General features: G+C 35.7%; 1 protein-coding gene and 2 long non-coding RNA genes across 3 annotated transcripts; 2 read left to right on the top strand and 1 right to left on the bottom strand.

The window, feature by feature from the left end:
* The first annotated feature begins 2139 nt into the window (after positions 1-2139).
* LOC113344252 lies at positions 2140-6872 on the top strand. The gene is made up of 3 exons (XR_003357719.1): positions 2140-2291; positions 5942-6179; positions 6443-6872. It is a non-coding gene; the product is annotated as an uncharacterized LOC113344252 (long non-coding RNA).
* A 285-nt stretch (positions 6873-7157) lies between these two features.
* LOC113344190 lies at positions 7158-8305 on the top strand. The gene is made up of 3 exons (XR_003357697.1): positions 7158-7204; positions 7324-8041; positions 8138-8305. It is a non-coding gene; the product is annotated as an uncharacterized LOC113344190 (long non-coding RNA).
* A 10468-nt stretch (positions 8306-18773) lies between these two features.
* Positions 18774-19462, bottom strand: LOC113344192. The gene is made up of 2 exons (XM_026588205.1): positions 19210-19462; positions 18774-19084 (listed from the first exon to the last, which is right to left on the bottom strand). The coding sequence occupies exons 1-2, from the start codon at positions 19413-19415 to the stop codon at positions 18889-18891; spliced, it is 402 nt and encodes a 133-aa protein (XP_026443990.1). The 5' UTR covers positions 19416-19462; the 3' UTR covers positions 18774-18888.
* Between the last annotated feature and the right edge of the window lie 266 nt (positions 19463-19728).

Here is a 19728-nt window from a genome sequence, read left to right on the forward strand (position 1 = left end):
CGAGCTATTATTGATAAAAGAATTATTATTTGAACCTTAAGAAATGAAATTGGCGGAATCCTTGTCCCAGTACCTCTCGCCCATTGTGACAAATATTGTGTATATATTTTTATTTTTAAATCTTTACAAGTCCGAGCAACGAACTTTTACCACCACTTTCAATATTACAACAGTCGAATTAAAACCATAGCCAATAAATCAGTAACTTGACCCTGTAAAATCTCATTTTTCAGTAGGACTTAACCTATAATGAGCTTGATTAGGTAGAGAAGCTCCTGTAATGAAATAAATGCAATGTTGTATATCTCTTAAAAGTGGTAAGGTCACATGATCTAGTATAAAAACCCGGAGCCTTTTTTATGGCTTCTTCAGGAAATAACTCATTATATTGGGACAATGAAGGTTGTACCTGATCAGGAACTGCAATCATTGGCTTGTTGTCTTCATGAAAACTTAAAGTATGAGTTGAACTTAAAGATCTGGATATTGTAGCTACCAAAGCACTAGTCGTGGCATCACTATGTTCTTTGATCACAGAAGAAGACTTGGAAGGATGAAGAACTTTCTTTTTACCATCCTTATAGAATGTGTATGTGTTTTCAAAACAATTATGCACTGCACGTACATCATATTTCCATGGTCTTGCAAGAAGAAGGTGTGTGGAATTCATGTCTATCACTTCACATAAAACTGAGTCTTCAAAACCAATAAAAGAGAACGTTACCACACATTGATGTGTAATATGTTGAGTAGAAGAACTTGCTACCCAACCCACAGAATAAGGATGAGGGTGTGGGGTCACAGGTAACCCTAGTTTATCAACCACCATTGAATAGACGTAAGTATCAACACTAGAACTGTCAATAATCATGTCACAAACTTTTCCCCCAATAAAACACTTGATTTTAAAGATGCTATGCCTTTGAGAATAACAAGTTTAATTAAGCATGAGTGAACGAATCATACCTAATAAATGGTCACCATACACTTCATGTAAGTCAGGATATTCATCTTCTTCATAATCTCCATCCTCTAATTGCTCCTTTTTCTTGGAGTCATGTTATACAGAATGATCCCCAATAAAACCATTGAACTGGCGAAAATCAACAGAAGAATGGCCAACTTGATGACATTTATTGAACTTATCTCCTCGAAATTTGGAATACATATTTGTTGGTTTAGAAGGAGGATGAAATTTTTGTTGATTCCGATTAGAAAACCTAGTTCCATGAGATTTTGATTGTTGTTGTTGAATAGAAGAAGTCTCAGGAGGATTAGATAATATGGGTGAAGAATTTTCAGGTAATGGTGCTTGGGGAAAGGAAAAATTTACCTGTGGAGGTGTACATTCTTCCTGATAACTATAACTTGGAAGAGATCAAAAATAATTATTTGGAAAGTTATTACCTGAAAATTTATGTGGTTTATAGTTTGAACTATAACGAGGCTGGCGAGATTGGGAAACTTTAAAAGTTCCAAAAACACGTTTCTCAATCTTGATAGCTTGTTGAATAGCTTCAACCATAGTAATAAAAGCAGATTGGGTCATGATGTATTCAATCAATCTATTTACACCCTCAATGAAACGCGCCACCAACTATTCTTCAGTTTCATGAATTTGATTACGAGTAACTAAATTATAAAATTCAGCAACATATTCTTCTACAGAACGAGCTCCTTGCTGACGGTTCTGCAATTTAACAAAGAGTTATTGTGTGAAGTCTTCAGGTAAAAATTTATATCGTATCAATTTGCGAATACGTTTCCAAGTATGTAGTGGAGGTTTATGAGAATTGTTTCTATCTTCACAAATTTTCTTCCACCAAGCAACAACTCCACCTTTAAGTTTATAAGTGTAGCAGTCTGTGCCTTTTTCTCGGGTTTAAGTAACCTATTTACCCAATTCGGTGCTTAGATTGTTTAAGAAAAAAAAAAAAAAATTATGTTTGGTGCCTTCAACAATTTTGGCTTCCTTATAGTAATTGGCAGTGCTAAAATAGCAAAGTTTGTGTATCTCTACACTGGATGCCTTAATAATCCTTTACAAATGTCAAGGGAAGGGCCTGCATTTGGGCCACGTGTTGTGCACGGTGGTGGTCTATTAACACTCTGTCTCCTCACTTACCCAGATCTTACTTCTCTATCAACATGGAGGAAAAATGAGTGAATAATATGTTCTCCATTTTTCTCATTGGTTTTCTCTTCTTAGCATTGTTTCTTTCTCCCAATCTTAAATTTCAGAAAGGCTTCAGAAATTGGTTGTGGCCCAAAACTAAGAGGAGGAACATGTGGTAAGTAATTTAGGGAGATCGAGCTATTTTGAATTAGAGAACTTGTATGAAAAATCAGTTGAGAATGATGATGTTATTTCCATTCGAATTGTTGGTGAATGGGTTAGATTCAATAGTTGTTAAGAGTACTTGTAGGGAAGAAAAGCTATAAGTAGAGGCTAGAAATGTCACAAAACTATCATCTCTCGAAGTGCCCACAACCTGTTCGGTGAAATGCTGACAGAAAAGAAAATGGCTAGAGGTTCTTATCCCATTCCTTGCATGTTTTATGAATTTTGATATGTTGAATTTATGAGACCGTGTTAAGGTTATTGGATTGAATTGCATTGAATTGTGTTGGTTCATGAAAGGCAATGCAGTCAATGCACATTTCCTACGTTGTTTTAACATAAGAGTTTCTTCCACCATTAATCTTTAATTTACTTCTTGTGTTGCTGAGCACAGTTTGGTATAGCTGCTTTCATGAGTTCAATGAAACATCTACTAGTCATATCGATACACTGACTACTTGTATAGCTCTAAATGATTTGCATTGTTTCTGTATCCATAGCTATTGTTAACATGTGAAAGTGGATGTGTGTATCCAAAGCAGTTGTTAAAAATTATTGTGGAAAGATATACAAATTATAAGTTACTTTACATTTTCCCCTCACATTGCTGTATACCATGAGTTGTTTTAGATAGTTTACATATTCATAAACATTTGGTGTTTCAATTTATGCAGCTTTGAGTCACTGGCTTATTCTAGTGCTAAATAGTTTAACCTTCGTAGGATTCCTCTTTGTAGTGCTAAATAGTTTAATGAGTTTTGGTGGATTTCTATTTAGCTCTTGACTTCTTAACTGCTCATAGACAGAAATTCCACTTGAATCATTTTTAGTCGACCCTTGAAAGCACTGGACTTCATGTGAGAAACGTAACCAATGCAACTGCGTAGCGGTATACGGTATTTAGAAAATGTTGGGATTTTCTTTGGTTTTGTCGGAGTTACGACAAATAAATTTTCATCTCTTAATTTTATCCTTATTTGGATGGACATAAATAATATCGTTGCTTTATTTCTGAAATGGATGAATGGTGTTAGTAGCACTAGTTGTTTCTTTATTTCTTAACATTATAGTAAAATGACTGGGCCAAGGGCTAATTAGTGAACGTCAAGTTTTGCGTCATCTTAAGGATAGATACGTTGAGTTTGTGCACTAGTTGTTTTAGTACTTTTGTTTAGTATCTTTTCAAGTGGCTACACACCCTGACCTTGCTTCGATGGATGATAAATGATCTTCACAGTTCCTTTAGCTTTAAAAATTAATACAAAGGAGTGAGTTCCGTTTACATTTTAATTATTTTCTGTCACTATTCTTGTTTTCTTACTTGAGATGATGGTCGGTACCATATATAATAGTTGGGGTTGATGTCGAAGGTGGCAGTAGTAAGAATTCTTTCTTGGTTACTGTTTGAATGGATTAATGGGTGATCTTAAAATTTAAGTTTCCACATGTATAGTTTTTATCTCTTAAAGTCCTGTACAATCTTAGATAAGTAGCACTATGGCATATCCATACGTAGTAGGATGTCATTTAAAAAGCAAATACTTGTTTTAATTGTTGGTTAGCATCTGGACATCCTTGTTAATTAGATCTTTGAGAATCCTTGGTAGAGAGGTTATCTAAATTACTTCTGCATTTTGTTTATGTTATATTTAGCCATTAATTATGGCGAATCAACTTGCGGTGATAAGATTACCACTTAATGAGATTTAGGCTATGCATTCTCAGAACTTTCAGTTGGTGTGGATCATAATTTCTAGGATGGTGTAAATTCATGTGTAGTCACTTTTATGTATGCTTAGCCACTGGGAATAGTTGAACTGTATGGGACTAGTTTGGAGACTTATTTTGTCTCCTAAATGCCGTTTTATATGGATGCACATGGATCTATTTTAGACTTTTACTTATATACTATGGTTCTGCAGACGTGAATAGATTTGCGCTGCAATTTTAAACTCCACACAACAGTTGAAGGTCTAAGCCTTGGATATTGTTACACATTAAGCTTAATAAATATATTTGAATTCACAAATGTTGGTACTGCGGCATACATGTATAGTGCTAGTCATTGTGGGTCTGTCATCAGTATCACTGCCACATTTTCCCTAAGCTATCCTCTTAATTTGGTAGAATTGTGTAACGTGATGTTTCAATCTTTTGCTATATGCTTATCATTTCTACCACGAGTCTCCGACAGTAATACGCTTGCCGTTATAAATATCCGCAATGTCTCATCCACAATATTATTGATATTATATTAAATCATTTAGTTTTTATAATGGAAATGTATCTCATAGGGACCAGTAGCATTCTAAGATGGATTAAGCCGGTGTCAACTATGTGATCCTGACTTTAGAGCTTTGCTATTACACTACTGAAATCATAATGGATTTATGTCAGACCCTGGTCTGTGATTGACATGCTAGAGAAATCAAGGAAATACGTAGTGATTTGTTGCAGTGGCATATCCATTTTACATTAGCCGCATGGTGTTGTACGATTTTTTTCTCCCATCCCATGGCACAATAATTATTAGACTGAACTTCATATCAGTCCATCGTAATGTTATTTGTGGTTTTGCACGACTTTGTGTCAATCCGATCTTGGTATAATATTTTTTATGGTTTATAAAAAATAGTCCAGCTTATATGATTTTTGTGCATGGCTTGATTATAGGTAAGGTATGTATCTCATACTGGTAGTTGATTTTACTTGATACTGGTACTTGTGTCTGTAATTGATGGAAGTATTATGTCTGAGTCCCTTATATGATTTGTGTCTGTAATGGATGGAAGTATTATGTCCGAGTCCCTTATATGATTATCTGCTGGTTGTGAATTTAATGTATTAAATGTAGAAATCCTGAAGGAGCTTCATGTCTTCAGTTATATCATATTGGAAATTCTCGTTCTGCGTGGTTTGGTATTCTTTGGATACCTTTGGCTTTCACAGAGTAGTTTTCTACTCAAAATTAATTGTATGCACTGCAAATATAATCAGTTTACTTGATAGCTGATAAGAGATAGTTGCTACTGTGGGTAGTTCATACTATCTGAACTAAAATGACGAACTACGGTCGTGCTTGATCCCGTCGAGCAACAGAGAGGGTACGTAGGCAGCCGCTATGCGGTTCAGCACAACTCTATATGGTTGTTCATATCATCTGAAAGTGTTGGTTGCTGTTTGGAAGTTCATACCATTTATTCAGAGATGATTGCAACCTTGAATCGGCAACTGGCCGTATAAATTTTTGGGGTTGGCAACTGGCCATCTCCCATTTTTGGCAATTGGCCATAGTTAGAATCGGCAACTGGCCATAGAAAATATTGGGGTTGGCTACTGGCCATCTCTCATTTTTGGCAACTGGCCGTAGAAAATATTGGGGTTCGAAACTGGCCATTTGCCATGTTTTGCAACTGGCCTTAGAAAATATTGGGGTTGGCAACTGGCGTTCTTCCATTTTTGGCAACTGGCCGTATTTTTGGCCACTGGCGATATCAATTGTTAGAAATGGCAACTGGCCATATAAGTCTATCATTTCTTGCAACTAGTCATCTCTCATAATTGGAGAGTAAATACTAAGTGTGCTTGCTTATAATGCAGATTGGGTTCGAGTTGCTCAGAAGAATTTGAAGGTCTGGTTACTTGAGTGGCGTATCGGAGAGTCTTAGATTGCTAAGCGGGCCGAAACCCGGTTCGTTGGAAGTCTAGATTTTCTGGTCCGTCACAATAAGCCACCAGCTTAACTTTTGAATCGTCAGGTACATCCACAAACTCAAAGAAAGCTTCAACTTCGTAAAGCCAGTCCAATAACTCTTCAATTTTGAAACTTCCATTAAAAGTAAGTATTCTGCTTTTAACTTGTATTCTGGCAAAGAGCTATACGGAGTCTCTCCTGTGTGAATGCGTCTATCTTCAATTCATCTTCTCTGTGGATCATCTTCTTTAGTGTCTTCGTCATCACTGTCCTCTTGTAAACCTAGTGATCGTTTGTTTTGAGAATATAAGTTTAATGGTGTCTAGATTTATTCATTCTTGCTAAAACATGCTCAGTAATACCCTCACCATGTGGTTTATGAGAATTTTCGTCTTGGTGCTTTCCAGATGAATCCGAGCTTTTTTTAGAAGACTCAGCAGTGTATTTTGGTTTAAAACCTTGGTATTCCATAAGAGAAGTTAATGGAGCAGGAATCTCTTCCAGCTGCACTCTTTTTGCGAAGTTTCAATAGCAAGAAGCCTTCTTTCTGTAGGGTTTGATTTTTTATTTTATTTTTGTGTAATATGGGTGCGGAAGAGAAAATAGGATCTAAGAAAGAATAAAAATGTATTCTACTGTCAAAGGATACCAACTAGTGTAGGCTGATAAGAGATTGAAAAGAGAAGAATGCAATTCTGAAATTGCAGGGATGAGACACAAAGATGCGAAGAAGATTACAAAAAACTGGACAGGCAGATTAAGAAAAGAAAATAACGATTATATGTCTTAATATTATTCAATAATAATGTGTTCTGTCTTTATACAGATCGCCTCTTATATAGGCTCTAATCAACCGACTAAGAATCTAATTAAAGAAGTTAATAAACATTGAATTCTTAAACATAAAAAGAAATACCTAGACTAGGAAACTGAGAAACACATGTAGCTTTTATGCAACGTCTGATTGAAAGGGAATGTCCTAAGACTCCTAACTGCTACACGTGTTGACGGTTTTTTCCTTTTGAAACGGTGCGTCTTTATTGTTTTTTTTTTGGGATAAATACCCAGGAGAGAGGTAAATCTTCTTCCGAGTTCTACAATTTTACTTTTATTTCCATGGAAGATCAAGATGTGTCAGTTCTGGCTGTTGCTGCTACATCATCGTCACGGTGAGTCAATTTTGCCTCGGCTGTTTACATTTTAATTCTCTATGACTCGTTCTCTCTGTCTTTGATTTTATCTCCGCCATTGTACTGTTTTTCAACCTCTTGTTTTGTTATGGTTTTAGTATTCCCATACTGAACCATGCAGTGCAAAGTCTAATTCTACCAAGAAATTGGTAGATAATCTGGAAAGTTTTCAAAGAGATCTTTCGGAAAGAGGTTTCACACTCTCTAATTATCTGTTAGAGTAGGAGAGGATTCTCAGAGAACAATGGAGAACGAATCGTATGCCTGTCGCGCTTGGCAAGCTAAATGAGGGTTTTCCTCTTCCACTCTTCAATTATGAGTTTCCTCTATTATATATAAAACTTTTGCGAAGATAGTTTGCCCTCTCCCAGTATATCAACTGGTTGGTGATGCAATTCGTATTATTATTGAATTCTCCCTCCGTGCTACTGGTGAGGGGGAATCCCTTTGTCTGAACAAGGAGAAACCCTATGATCCTGCTGATTTCACTTTAGAATATTTCTTTAAATAATACGTGGTTCATTGGGTTACTAAGGATGGTTCGCGTTGGGGTGTTTGCCTGAATAGAGAAAAGTTAGCGAAGGGTGAGAAAAAACTCATGGAAGATGTTGACCAGCATAGTAAGACCAAACACTTTATTCTCCTTTCAAGGGAATGAAGTATCATCTCATTGTTGAAGGTCCTCTTCTTTGGGGTATTGATGCGAATGGAAATCCAAGCACTGGTTCTGATGATTTGCTCATTGATCCTAGCATTTTACCTGTTGTTCTTAATTATCGCCCTTGGGATTTCCACTGGCCTGATATGCAGAAAGAGGTATCTGTTATTTATCACCCACTTGTTTGCAGTTGAATTGTTTTCATTTCGTGACCTTCCTTTAATCTCATGTGATCTTAATTTCCTGATTGCCAGATGGAGAAGGAGGCTGCTTCTCCTTAGAGGAAGGCAGAGGCTCCTGCTCTGAAGAAGAAGAAACACAAAACTTCCCCTTATTTTCTGATAGTTATTGTGTTTTCGTGTTTAAGGTTGTTTTGTCAAGGGTGAAGTTTATATATTTGTCAAGGGCGGTATTGCGCCCCACATTTATAGAGGTAATGCAGTAAATCTAGGGGCTTTTACCCTTTTGCTGACCGATACACCATTTCTGTCATCCAAAAAAACGCTCTTTTAGCAGTTGTATATCCCATGTTTAAACATATAGGTGCACTTTTCTGCATCATTGGCTATTTCCCTCGCTAGTTAATCTTTCCCGTTAAAGGCCTTGACAAAATAAGCTCTCACATGAAACGGTGATGAAATCCTCGTTTTTTATTGGCGGAAATAAGTCTTTTCTAATATAGAAGCTATGGTGAGAACACTTTGCATTTTTTTATTGGTTGGAATATTAAAAATTGAGTTACACTTTTTTAAGTCAAGTATTTAATTGTTTGTTAGTAACATCGTCGACAAAAAAATAGGCTGGCAAACTACCGTCTGAGTTTCAACATAAATAATTTTCCTACATCATGTTTGCCCCAAATACGTAATTGTAAGTTAGTAACACCATGTCAGGTGGATTACACATACGTTAAGCCGCTAGGAAGGAAAATTTTCCCCGTATAAAATAAACTTATTTTATTAACTCATAATAGATTAGAACGTGCAGACCTTCTGTAATCCGTATACAGTTAAGAATAATTATTTTACCAACTTTAATAAATTATTATTTTTGGTGATATTGTCGGTTAGAACGGGCATCTAGCTCCGCTGGTCATCCCTGTTTTCAAAAATTTCACGTGTTCCTGGAGGTTCCAGGTTCGAACCCCCAATGGCGTAATATTGCAGGAATTAACATGGAAGGTAGTGTTAGTGTTAGGTTTCCCCTCTTATGACACAATCTCAGCCCTCCTATCCGCTTCGGCTCTTTTGGCTATGTTATCTATGAAACTCGTTGATAGGTTAGCAAGGCAACCTTTTTTTTTTTTTTGATAGCAAGGCAACCTGTTCAATTAATGTAGTACTACATTATTGGAGCTTAGCTTGTTACGCTTCCAACTAGTTAATGTAATACTCTTTATCTAATAATAATAGTAAAATTGTTAGTTTTTTTTTTTACCTTATTCATTTTATTCTTACAATTATACACCACTACATGTCCGAAATCCGAATAGAACACTCCCACATATGGGGAATATCACGCAGTTAACTGTATCCTTATTAGTGTCAGGAAATCTTTCCATGGTTGTGGATCCCACTGAAAGATTTTGGAGGGAGGCATAAAAACTTCGCTTCCATCAAACGATGACAACAACATGAGGCATAAATTTTTTGCTTCCATGCTTAGAGGAGAACAATTATAAAGCTTAAGAATCAATAAAATCACAATATTGATTAAACCCTTCAATTATATTAAAGTATTCTTCAGCAAACTTAATATTTAAAACTCGAAGTTGCTATTGGTTTAAGTACAAACTATATGTTTAACAAACATGGGAATAAACTCTTGATTGTTGGGTTAAAAACAAACAACAGCTGGAAGTCAGTATTGACAAATAGATCATATACTACCATAGAGGATGCATGGCCCAAATTTTCACTACGGTGCATGCATTTAATTTAAAGGCTCTAAGAGTGTATGTAGAACAACACGCACCGGCCTGAAACAGAACAGAACACTGAACACAAACTACTAACTGTCTTCTAAAAGGGTTTAAGAGCCAAGCCAAGATCAGGCTACATGAGTTACAGTATATTAACCTTTGTCCTTCCAAAAATAAATAAATATACCAGGAACTAATAATCATATAGTGTTGGGTGCAATAATCAAAAACAAGGAAAAAAATCAAATAAGCAAAAGTTATTGATACTTAACTTTTTTATAATGGAAGTGATCGATTTGATGAAACAGACGAGCTCCCCAGATCTCCATAACAACAATAAGGCAAAACTTTGGAAAATCAGAGTGAGTCACGTGTTCAACACGCTGCCCTTAAGACATTAGCTCCCGGATACACTCAAAAGTGATGCTATAGCCCTCACAGGACGGATATCTGCAAGATAAAACACCCTAATACACCTACTACTAGCATATGTAGTAGATGCTCAACTTGAGCTTGGAAACTCCGAAAAAACCGTTAAGGAAAATCGCGAACGTTAAAGAAATCACCATAAAATATTTTTCCTTGGGTCTCTCTAAAAAAATAGAGAATCCTCTTTTCCATAGATTTTACAAAAGTAGTGAATTTTTTTATATAATTGACAAATACAACTTAAGAAGAGGAACTCCCCAATGTGGGACTAAAAATCTTATATAGTCTCTTAAAACAACTAAAAAGTGGAAACTCCACGGTGTGGGACTAATAAGTTTTTCATTTACAAAAGAAAACAATAAAATATAATTTTTATTAAAACTTTAGAAATCATATTTCATTAATCGTTTTCCAACAATCCCCCACATGAATGAAAACTCGATAAAACACGCAAACACGAATAGATCTTGGTAAATCAACAACGCAATCCCACGACCCGAATTGACTTAACAGACAGACAGATCGTGCATGTTGAAGTCATACTAGCCATTCCGACGTCATCTCTCTCACACAACTGTGTGTTGACCCCAGGGTCATACTATGGATTGCAAAAATCATATAGTATAGAGAGCTTTCATCTTTAGTTCCTCACAAGTGAGACTAAAGGTTCTTTTCACCAAAGTGAAAAAGCATGAACTAGTGAAACCTTAGTGACCCTTAGGTCCTGAGTTCCAGTAATACCAAAACCATCAAAACGAAAATCACATAAAAGCGAAGGAAATACCATTTTAGGCAGAGGTGTCCATGAGGTCTTGAACCTTTGCTTAGTGAGATATTACCAGAATTACTTGCTAGAGACAGTGAACTATGTCTTGAACTTCTAGCGTTTGATGTAATTCGCGCTAACGACCACGGATGATATCTCCAAGGTTGCTGCCAAGCTCGCGCCCTTTTGTCCAATTTGGCCCTGGACATATCCTGTTTCTCAGAATGCTCTAGAGAATCGAAGCTCATATTCTTATAGGAAGCGTCCCCACTTCCTCATTCAGATAGGTGAGTTTCCTTAAATAGTGTTACTGCTACACCCCACTTCAATCTTAAATTGAAACTATAGAACTCATTAAGACTTCTTAAAGGTCATCCTTCACATGCAGTCACACTATCACGACTACACCATAGGGAAGGGACAGAGAATGAAATTCTCTGATAGTGTTTACCTTTACCCACCACAAATTAGTTTTCTCATTCGAAACCTTGATCTTGAGATCTCCAGTCAGCAAGGTTGAGTATCCTTCATGGAAAGTTTAATTTATGGGCTTAAGCCCCATCCCCTCGATGCATTTTTAACTATCTCTTTCTACAAACCTTTCGTCAAAGGTTGTGCGATATTCTCCTTGGACTTTATCCAATCAATGAAAATAACGCCAATTGAGATTAGTTATTTTTAGATTTAGCTATTATAGCTTGGCTAACACAATGTATAGATATAGCTGGCACATGCCTATGCCAGAGAGGAATGGCTTCTATAAAGCATCTTAGTCACTCGGCCCCCTCTCGTGCTTTATCTAACGCAATACTCTCAGATTCCATAATGAATTGATCAATATATGTGTGTCTGAAAATCTTCAAAAAAAAAACCCTTATGCTAGAGTGAAAACATATCCACTCATAGACTTAGACTCCTCTGAGTCAACTATCCTGTGTGCATCACAAATTCCCCCAAGGACAATAAGATACCTATCATAAATCAAACAAAAGGTAGTAGAGTATTTTAGGTAGCATAATACTCTACTAAGTTCATCCCAATGCTCTTGTTATGGACAACAAGTATATACACTTAACTTACTCACAATATAGGCAATGTCTGGACTCTTACAGTTCATTAGATTCATCAGACATCCTATAACTCTCGAGTATTCAAGTTAAGATACTCCATTACCCTTATTTTTCTGGAGTCTACAAGAACAATCGTATGGATTATATGCAGGCTTACAATCAGACTGATTGTATCTCATAAGAACAAATTCAACATAATGACAACGACTAAGACTATAATTTTTTGATTATCTTCTAATCCTCATCCCTAAGATTACATCAAAAGGGCCTAAGTCTTTCTAGTCAACGTTCTCATTCAGTGCATGTTTTTAGTGGAATTAATCACATCTATGTTTGGAACAAGTATAAGCATATCATCAACATAGAAGCATACAATCGCACAGGCATCCTTAACAAGTCGCTTGTAAATACACTTGTAAGATTCATTAACTTAAATCCACTACACATTATCATATGATCAAATTTTCCAACTTTGTCTTCATAACCTTTCACTACAAAGTCCTCAGGTTGGTCTATGTAAATTTCTTTATCTAATTCACGGTTTTAGAAAAGTTGTCTTAACATCCATCTGATGTATTTCCAAGTTGTTTATGGCAGCAATATCAATTATTAGCATCTCAACAGAAGTAATTATCGTCACAAGTGAATAAGAATCAAAGAAATATACACCTTCTTTTAGTTTATAGCCTTTAGCTACCAACTTAGCTTAATATTTTTCCACAGTTCCATCTACCAATCATTTCCTCTTAAAGACTCATTTACGTCCAATGGTCTTACTCCCTGGAGGTAAACTAGCAATCTCCCAAGTCTGGTTCCGACGGACTGAGTCCATTTCACTAAATGAAGCTTCTTACTAGAATGGGGTTTCATTAGATATCAAGGATTCTTTACAAGTATGGGGGCTCAGACTAAGCTAGGAATGTTATGAAGTCGGTTTCATAAGAAGTCTCAAGTCTAATTTTTTTACTTCTCTTAGTCTCAACATTAACTTCATCTTCCTTTAGAAAAAGTTCTGACTATTTGAAAATAAATCTAGGGGATCAACAACACATCTCTAATGAGGTACATGTTTAGAATAAACATGTTCAAAGAACTCAGCATCCCTAGATTTCGTAATAATATTCACGCCAAAGTCAGAAAAAAAATAAGAACACTCAACCAAAAATCTATATGTAGAAGTATACTCAGCATACTCTATATGAAGACACAATCAACATTTTGGTTTCAATCCAATTCTTTTAGGAATAGGAATTACAATCTTAGTCAAACACCCCCACACTTTGACGCATTCATAAGAAGGTCATCTACCTTTCCATAAATCATATGAAGTTTCATCTGATCCTTAAAAGGGTACTCTATGCAGGATATAATAGTTAAGAGGACTGCCTCCCCCCACAAGGCCGTAGGTAATCCTGAACTAATCAAAAAGGAAATTATCATCTCCTTAAGGATACAGTTCTTATGTTCAAGGCTTCTAATTGGTTTCCAACTTCAAGTTTATACATCTTAAGGCTTCTAAGACATCATCCTTATCCCTAAGAAAGTATACAAGATAGTACCTCGTACAATCATCTACGGAAGTTATAAACCATCTTTTACCACAATGGTTTTGGGCATGTCGACTAGGCGTAACTGAACTAATTCTAAAGGCTTAGAATTACTCTGAACAATTGTGCTAAAAGGTTTTATAGCATATTTTGATTCTTCACAGATTTTACTTTTGTGTTCAAAATTCAAACTAAATTTGGGTACGCATCCTATGCTAGACAATTAAGCATTGACTTATAAGTTTAGGGTTCCAAGTATACCACGTAAAACAATCAATCACACAAAGAAAGCACAAGAATCAACTATGTTCACATCATCAGTTTTTCCGTTAATCTTATATAGACCCAAATTCTTATAACTCTTGCTTAAAAAATCACTGCCTAGTTACAACAAGTTTTCCTGATTCAATTAAGATCTTAAATCTTTTTCCATCTACAACAAAATAAGATACAAGATTTTCGCATATGCTCGGAACATGAAAACTTCATTCAATGTGAGAATATTACAGATATGAGCTTCTGCTCGACCTTTTCCTTTTATGCAACCTCTATTGCAGATGAGTTACCCAAAAAGAGTTTCTCGACATCCCCTATCCTCTGATAGGAGGAGAACATGTCTCTGTTTCAACAAACATTCTTGGTGGCTCCAGAGTCCACCCACCAATATCTGACATTGGTTATTAAAATAACTTCCGGCATCAATCCACTGAACTCGTTCTATTTGTTTCAACTAAATTAGCATTAACTTTCTACTTATTAAGGTTTTTTATGTTGTCTACAATTTACTGCCATTTGGCCAGGAATTTACAAACATAAAAAATCACCCTTAATTGAAGTAATGCTAGATTCAGATTTACGAAACATAGCTTTCTTATGAAGACCATACTTAGATTTGCGCTTGATGTTTTCACCTTTGCCAGCTTTGGAAGATTTGTTTCCAACCACATGCGCCTATTAGCCATGTCCCTTGGAGATGACACCTTTATTCACAAACCACAATTCCGAATCGGAAAGTAAAATATGAGTTTTGAAGATAACACTATATATACAAACTTCGTTTGAATCACCATTTCAAAAAAATCATGGTTACCCCATAAAAACTACTTTAGTTAACAACAAATTTCTGCTCGTCAGAATTTTTCAGGAACGTTTCTCTGTTTTGTAAAATATAAAAAAAAATACTTTTACAACTCCAAAAATTCTGAAATTCTGCGTGACTAACTATGAAGGTGTCTACTACATTATTTCCAAAGGGTTCGTCTAAATTCCTTATATATTAAGAGGTAACTTCGAAACTATACATCTCACCAAAAATTCGTTTTTTGTTTTTCATTCCACAATTAACACCCATGATTATTACAAACTTTATTGTCTTAAGATTGTTGGGTGCAATAATAAAAAAAAAAAAAAATCAAATAAGAAAAAGTTATTGATACTTAGCTTCTTTATAATGGAAGTGATCGATTTGATGAAACGGACGAGCTCCCCAGATCTCCGTAACAGCAACAAGGCAAAACTTTGGAAAAACAAAGTGAGTCAGGTGTTCAACACGTTGCCCTTAAGACATTAGCGCCCGGATACACTCAAGAGTGATGCTATAGCCCTCACAGGACGGATATCTCCAGGATAAAACACCCTAATACACCTACTACTAGCATATGCAGTAGATGCTCAACTTGGGCTTGGAAACTCCGAAAAACCGTTAAGGAAAATCGCGAACGTTAAAGAAATCACCATAAAATATTTTCCCTTGGGGGTCTCTCTAAAGAAATAGAGAATCCTCTTTTCCATAGATTTTACAAAAGTAGTGAATTTGTTTATATAATTGACAAATACAACTTAAGAAGAGGAATTTCCCCGATGTGGGATTAAAAATCTTATATAGTCTCTTAAAACAACTAAAAGGTGGAAACTCCACGGTGTGGGACGAATAAGATTTTCATTTACAAAAAAAATATTAAAATATAATTTCTATTAAAACTTTAGAAATCGTAATTTTTTTAATCGTTTTCCAACATATAATCACTTGTTTCTCTTTTTAACAATCGTCATCCGGTTCTTCCTCTTCTTTTTCTTCCTCCTCGTCTTCTTCTTGTTCTTGTTTTTCTTGTTTTTCTTCGTCTTTTTTTCAATCGTAATGCTGGCGGTGCAAAGATAATTCTACTCGTCCATTTTCCCCCACATACACACCAGAGTTCAGTGAAACTAAGGTTTCAAAGTAACTCCCTTGTTCATGAATAATGTTATGCAAACCATGAAGGTTTGGTTCTCTAACACTTCCATCCTTCGGGTCATATATAACTTTATCATAACAACCCAACGGAAAGTCAAAAAGAATCTCGCCATTCTTAAAACACCACATAAGCTTCATATAATACCAGTGCTTCAAAATTCCCTCATGGTTAATGACATAACGTGTCCTCCAAGATTCTGGAACACCATAGTCTTGCATTACCCATACTATGAGTCGACATCGAACCTCATCATCACAATGATGAATAGCAACTACAGAAAGGCACCCTTCCAACACCCCCACACGAATGCTTTCCCCTTCATTCAAAGCTTCCTTAGGAAGTTGTATAACATTAGTTCTCTCGTTGATAATATCAAAAGAGATTATAAATCCGGAATAGTCTTCGGGTTGCACACCTAACCAATGAAAAGCTCCGTTGACAAGCACCCCGGATTGTTGATCATGTCTCCCACAAGAGATATTTTGTATTTTCTTCCAGGAATTTGATCCTAACGTATAGACTAGGATTTCATTAGTCCGCTCGTCCAATTGTACTATAATTACAAACTTGTAATCGTTAATCTTATAATCATAACTCAAAGCAGATAAAAGATGAGGCACACATTGACTCGTTGGTGGTTGTGGTAGTTCCTTGTATTCTCGTGGCTGGGTTCCAAAGAAAGAAAAATCCTTGATTAGTCCGAAATCTTAAGCTAACCAAACCATTACAAGAACACAACAATTCAGAAAAATTCCCATCGATTGAGCCAACTTTATAGAACGTATCAACAGCATCATCTGCACATTTATTCAACGACTCATAACCTATGGAGTGCGCTGTGTATTGACTGAACGAACGATTAAGTTCTAGAAGAAAGTAGTTTCTATGGGTTGTAAGATCAAGGTGCACATTAATGAAATTAGAGCTGGAATTAGTTCTAACCAATTCCTGCAAACAGACTTACAAACAAGTAATATCTTCACTGGTAATCTTAGGAAGAGGTCGTCTGGAATGTTTGACATCTTTTGATATTTTCGGTATTGGTCGCCCACAATAAAGAGTATATTTATAGACAGAATGCAGGTTAGATGCTCCCCGCATACACAATATGGGACTAAATCCAACAACTTCTATTTATTTATTTTTTACTCAAAAAGGTCTAATGGACATAGGAGGAAACCATTACGAATGAGAAAACTGTTTCAACTATAAGGGTTAAACAAGTTAAACTCCATTTAGTGTAGTAGTTAGCTTGAGCTTTTAATCTATGGAGGACATCTTAAAAGAGACTAAAAATGTGAGGATTGTATCTTCTTTGTAGTAAGGGGCTATTTATACCTTCTGCGAACTGATAAACCAGTCCATCCTTTGGCTGTTGGATATCCGGGATATTAAAGTCTGTAATTGTAGATTCATTTTCTGTTCAGTAGTACTCCCTCCGTCCCACTCCTAAGTGACCTATTTGATTTTAAATTTTGTCCCAATGATAAGTGACCTATATCACTAAACAATGAGATATTCCGGAATTATCCTTTTAGTTAATTATAAATAATATATGAAATATGTATAATTTGATAGGCATGTTTATATTCGTTACGTAGGTGTTTTAAAATGCTTTTCAATTGTATGAAATTTGCGAACATCCGTGGAGTATTTTGAGAGATAAACCATTTTTAAATCTCACTAGTTATTATTCATAAGGGTATAATTGTAAAAAATGATTAAAAATACTATTTTCCTTACTTGCCTTAAAAATTGTGCAAATTTCAAATAGGTCACTTAAGAGTGGGACGGAGGAAGTAATAAACATCTTTTCTCTTATAATTCAACAATTTATGAAAAACCTTCCTTTTGGAAAGAGATTATATATTCGGAATAGTCTTCGGGGTGGAAACCTAACCAATAGAAAACCTCGTTAACCAATGAAATAGTCTATCCTTATAGATTCATTTTGTCGATTAATCCTCCAACAAGGGATATTTTTGAATCTGCTTCCTCTAAGTTGATCCTAACATATGGACTAAGATTTCACAAGTTCGCTCATCCATGTGTAATATAATTAAGAACTTGTAACCGGTCAAAACAAGATAAGTAAGAATCGATCAAATTTTGACTTGTTGGTGGTTATGGTAGTTCCTTGTGTTTAGCAGAACTATTATGCGTTGGTAGTCCTTTAATCTCTCTTTAGGATAGCTGCCCTTATAAATCTGTATTAGTGTATTCGGTTATTTTTAATAATGTCAGCTGTAACTGCTATTCATTTCCGTTCTGTTTCATCGTCAACCTATTTGTTAGTAATTCCACTTTACCTATACCAATCCAGATATTGGTAGAATCATTACCATCCGACCGTCCATATCACACACGGGATTTCTCGGACCCACTTTACCTATTCCAATTTAGATGAATCCTGCCGTGACGCCGTCTGTATTCTTGACGGGATTTTCGGGCCCACTTTACCCATTCCCATCTAGACGGTAGAATCATGACCAACGTAACGTGACGCCGTCCATTTTCTTCACGGGATTTCTTCCCGGTTTGTTTTTCATCGTTAACCTATTTGTTAGTAATTCGCTATATTGACCACTACTTTAGTTAAATGAAATTGATTTTATAGGTTCTTTTAATAATAGATGTTTTTCATGTTCTTAGATCATTAATCTTTGATTCACTCTAGTAATAGTGAACTGGACTATATTTTCAACAAGATTGAACTTTTCTTCTTGATTGAAGAATTTCTTTTCCAACTTTCCCTTGACAAGAAAGAACACCTATATTTGATCGGTAAAGGAAACTACCCTTTTGGGGTAGTAACAGATTTCATTATCTGGATGGGTGGATGTTTTCACTTGGATTTGGTGGATGTTTTGATGCATCCTGGAAGCATATAAAAGCACATGAGTTCAAGATCACCAAAATTGCTTACAAATACCAACAAAAAAAGCTGAAGCGCTGCCAACACTTTACTACCTAAAACCAAAAAAGTTGCTGCTTTCACCCTAAAACCAAAATTACAAACTAGTTTAAATGAAATGAAATTACAATTCATCCTCTTCCGTTTTCGATGAAGATGAGATCCCAGTTTTCTTCATTACTTTCTCAGCAGTTGAATGAATTGCATCTCCAGCAGCCTTGGCTGTTTCTTTAGCTGCTCCTGTACTAGTTTTAAAGCTTTTGCTTACTGCATCCTTCATTAATTCCCCTGAATTTGATGCTTCTTTATTTGGCATCGACCTATCAAACCAAATCACAAAAAATCCATATATATATAAAATTATTCATAAAATTATCATCAAATTAAAAATAAAAAAATACATTATGATTGAATGTTCAGCAAAAAAAAAAAAGAAGAAACTTACTGAGAATCAGGTGGTTTAAAATTCATGAGAGCAAGTTTTAACCAAGACTTGATTGTATTCCATGGTGTTGATGTTATACCTATGCCTCTTTCGACCGCATTTGGGTTTTGTTTCTGTTGATCATCTGCATCAACCACTGTGTTGAGACAAAGAAAAAGTAGTAGAGAGATATTGACAAACCAGACTGCTAATCTCGTGGATTTCATTGGAGTTTTTAGATTGATTTCAGATGAGAGAAATTAATTGCAGGAGAGAGATATTAGGATCGGAAGGAGAAGAAGAAACTGGGGACTTGGTTGGTTTTGTAGGGGAAAATGACACGTTTGTGATAAATGTTAGTATCATGGGACCCTAGTTAGCAATTCGGGATTCGGCAAACGTACGGAACGACAAACGTACGAGTATTATACGGTTTTGTAAAATCCAGATTCGGTCCAAAATTCGGTCAACGGAACGTGATTCGTCATTAATTCGGAACTGTATACGTACGTGTATAATTCGATTTATAAATGTGAGTTC

This window comes from Papaver somniferum, unplaced genomic scaffold (genome assembly GCF_003573695.1).
Source record: "Papaver somniferum cultivar HN1 unplaced genomic scaffold, ASM357369v1 unplaced-scaffold_75, whole genome shotgun sequence".
NCBI lineage: Eukaryota > Viridiplantae > Streptophyta > Magnoliopsida > Ranunculales > Papaveraceae > Papaver > Papaver somniferum.

Excerpts from the sequence above, each read along its gene's own strand:
- LOC113344192 (XM_026588205.1), bottom strand. The coding sequence starts at position 19,415 with ATGAAATCCACGAGATTAGCAGTCTGGTTTGTCAATATCTCTCTACTA. Across the intron at positions 19,085-19,209 it reads TTTAAACCACCTGATTCTCA|GTCGATGCCAAATAAAGAAG; the intron begins GTAAGTTTCTTC and ends TTGGTTTGATAG.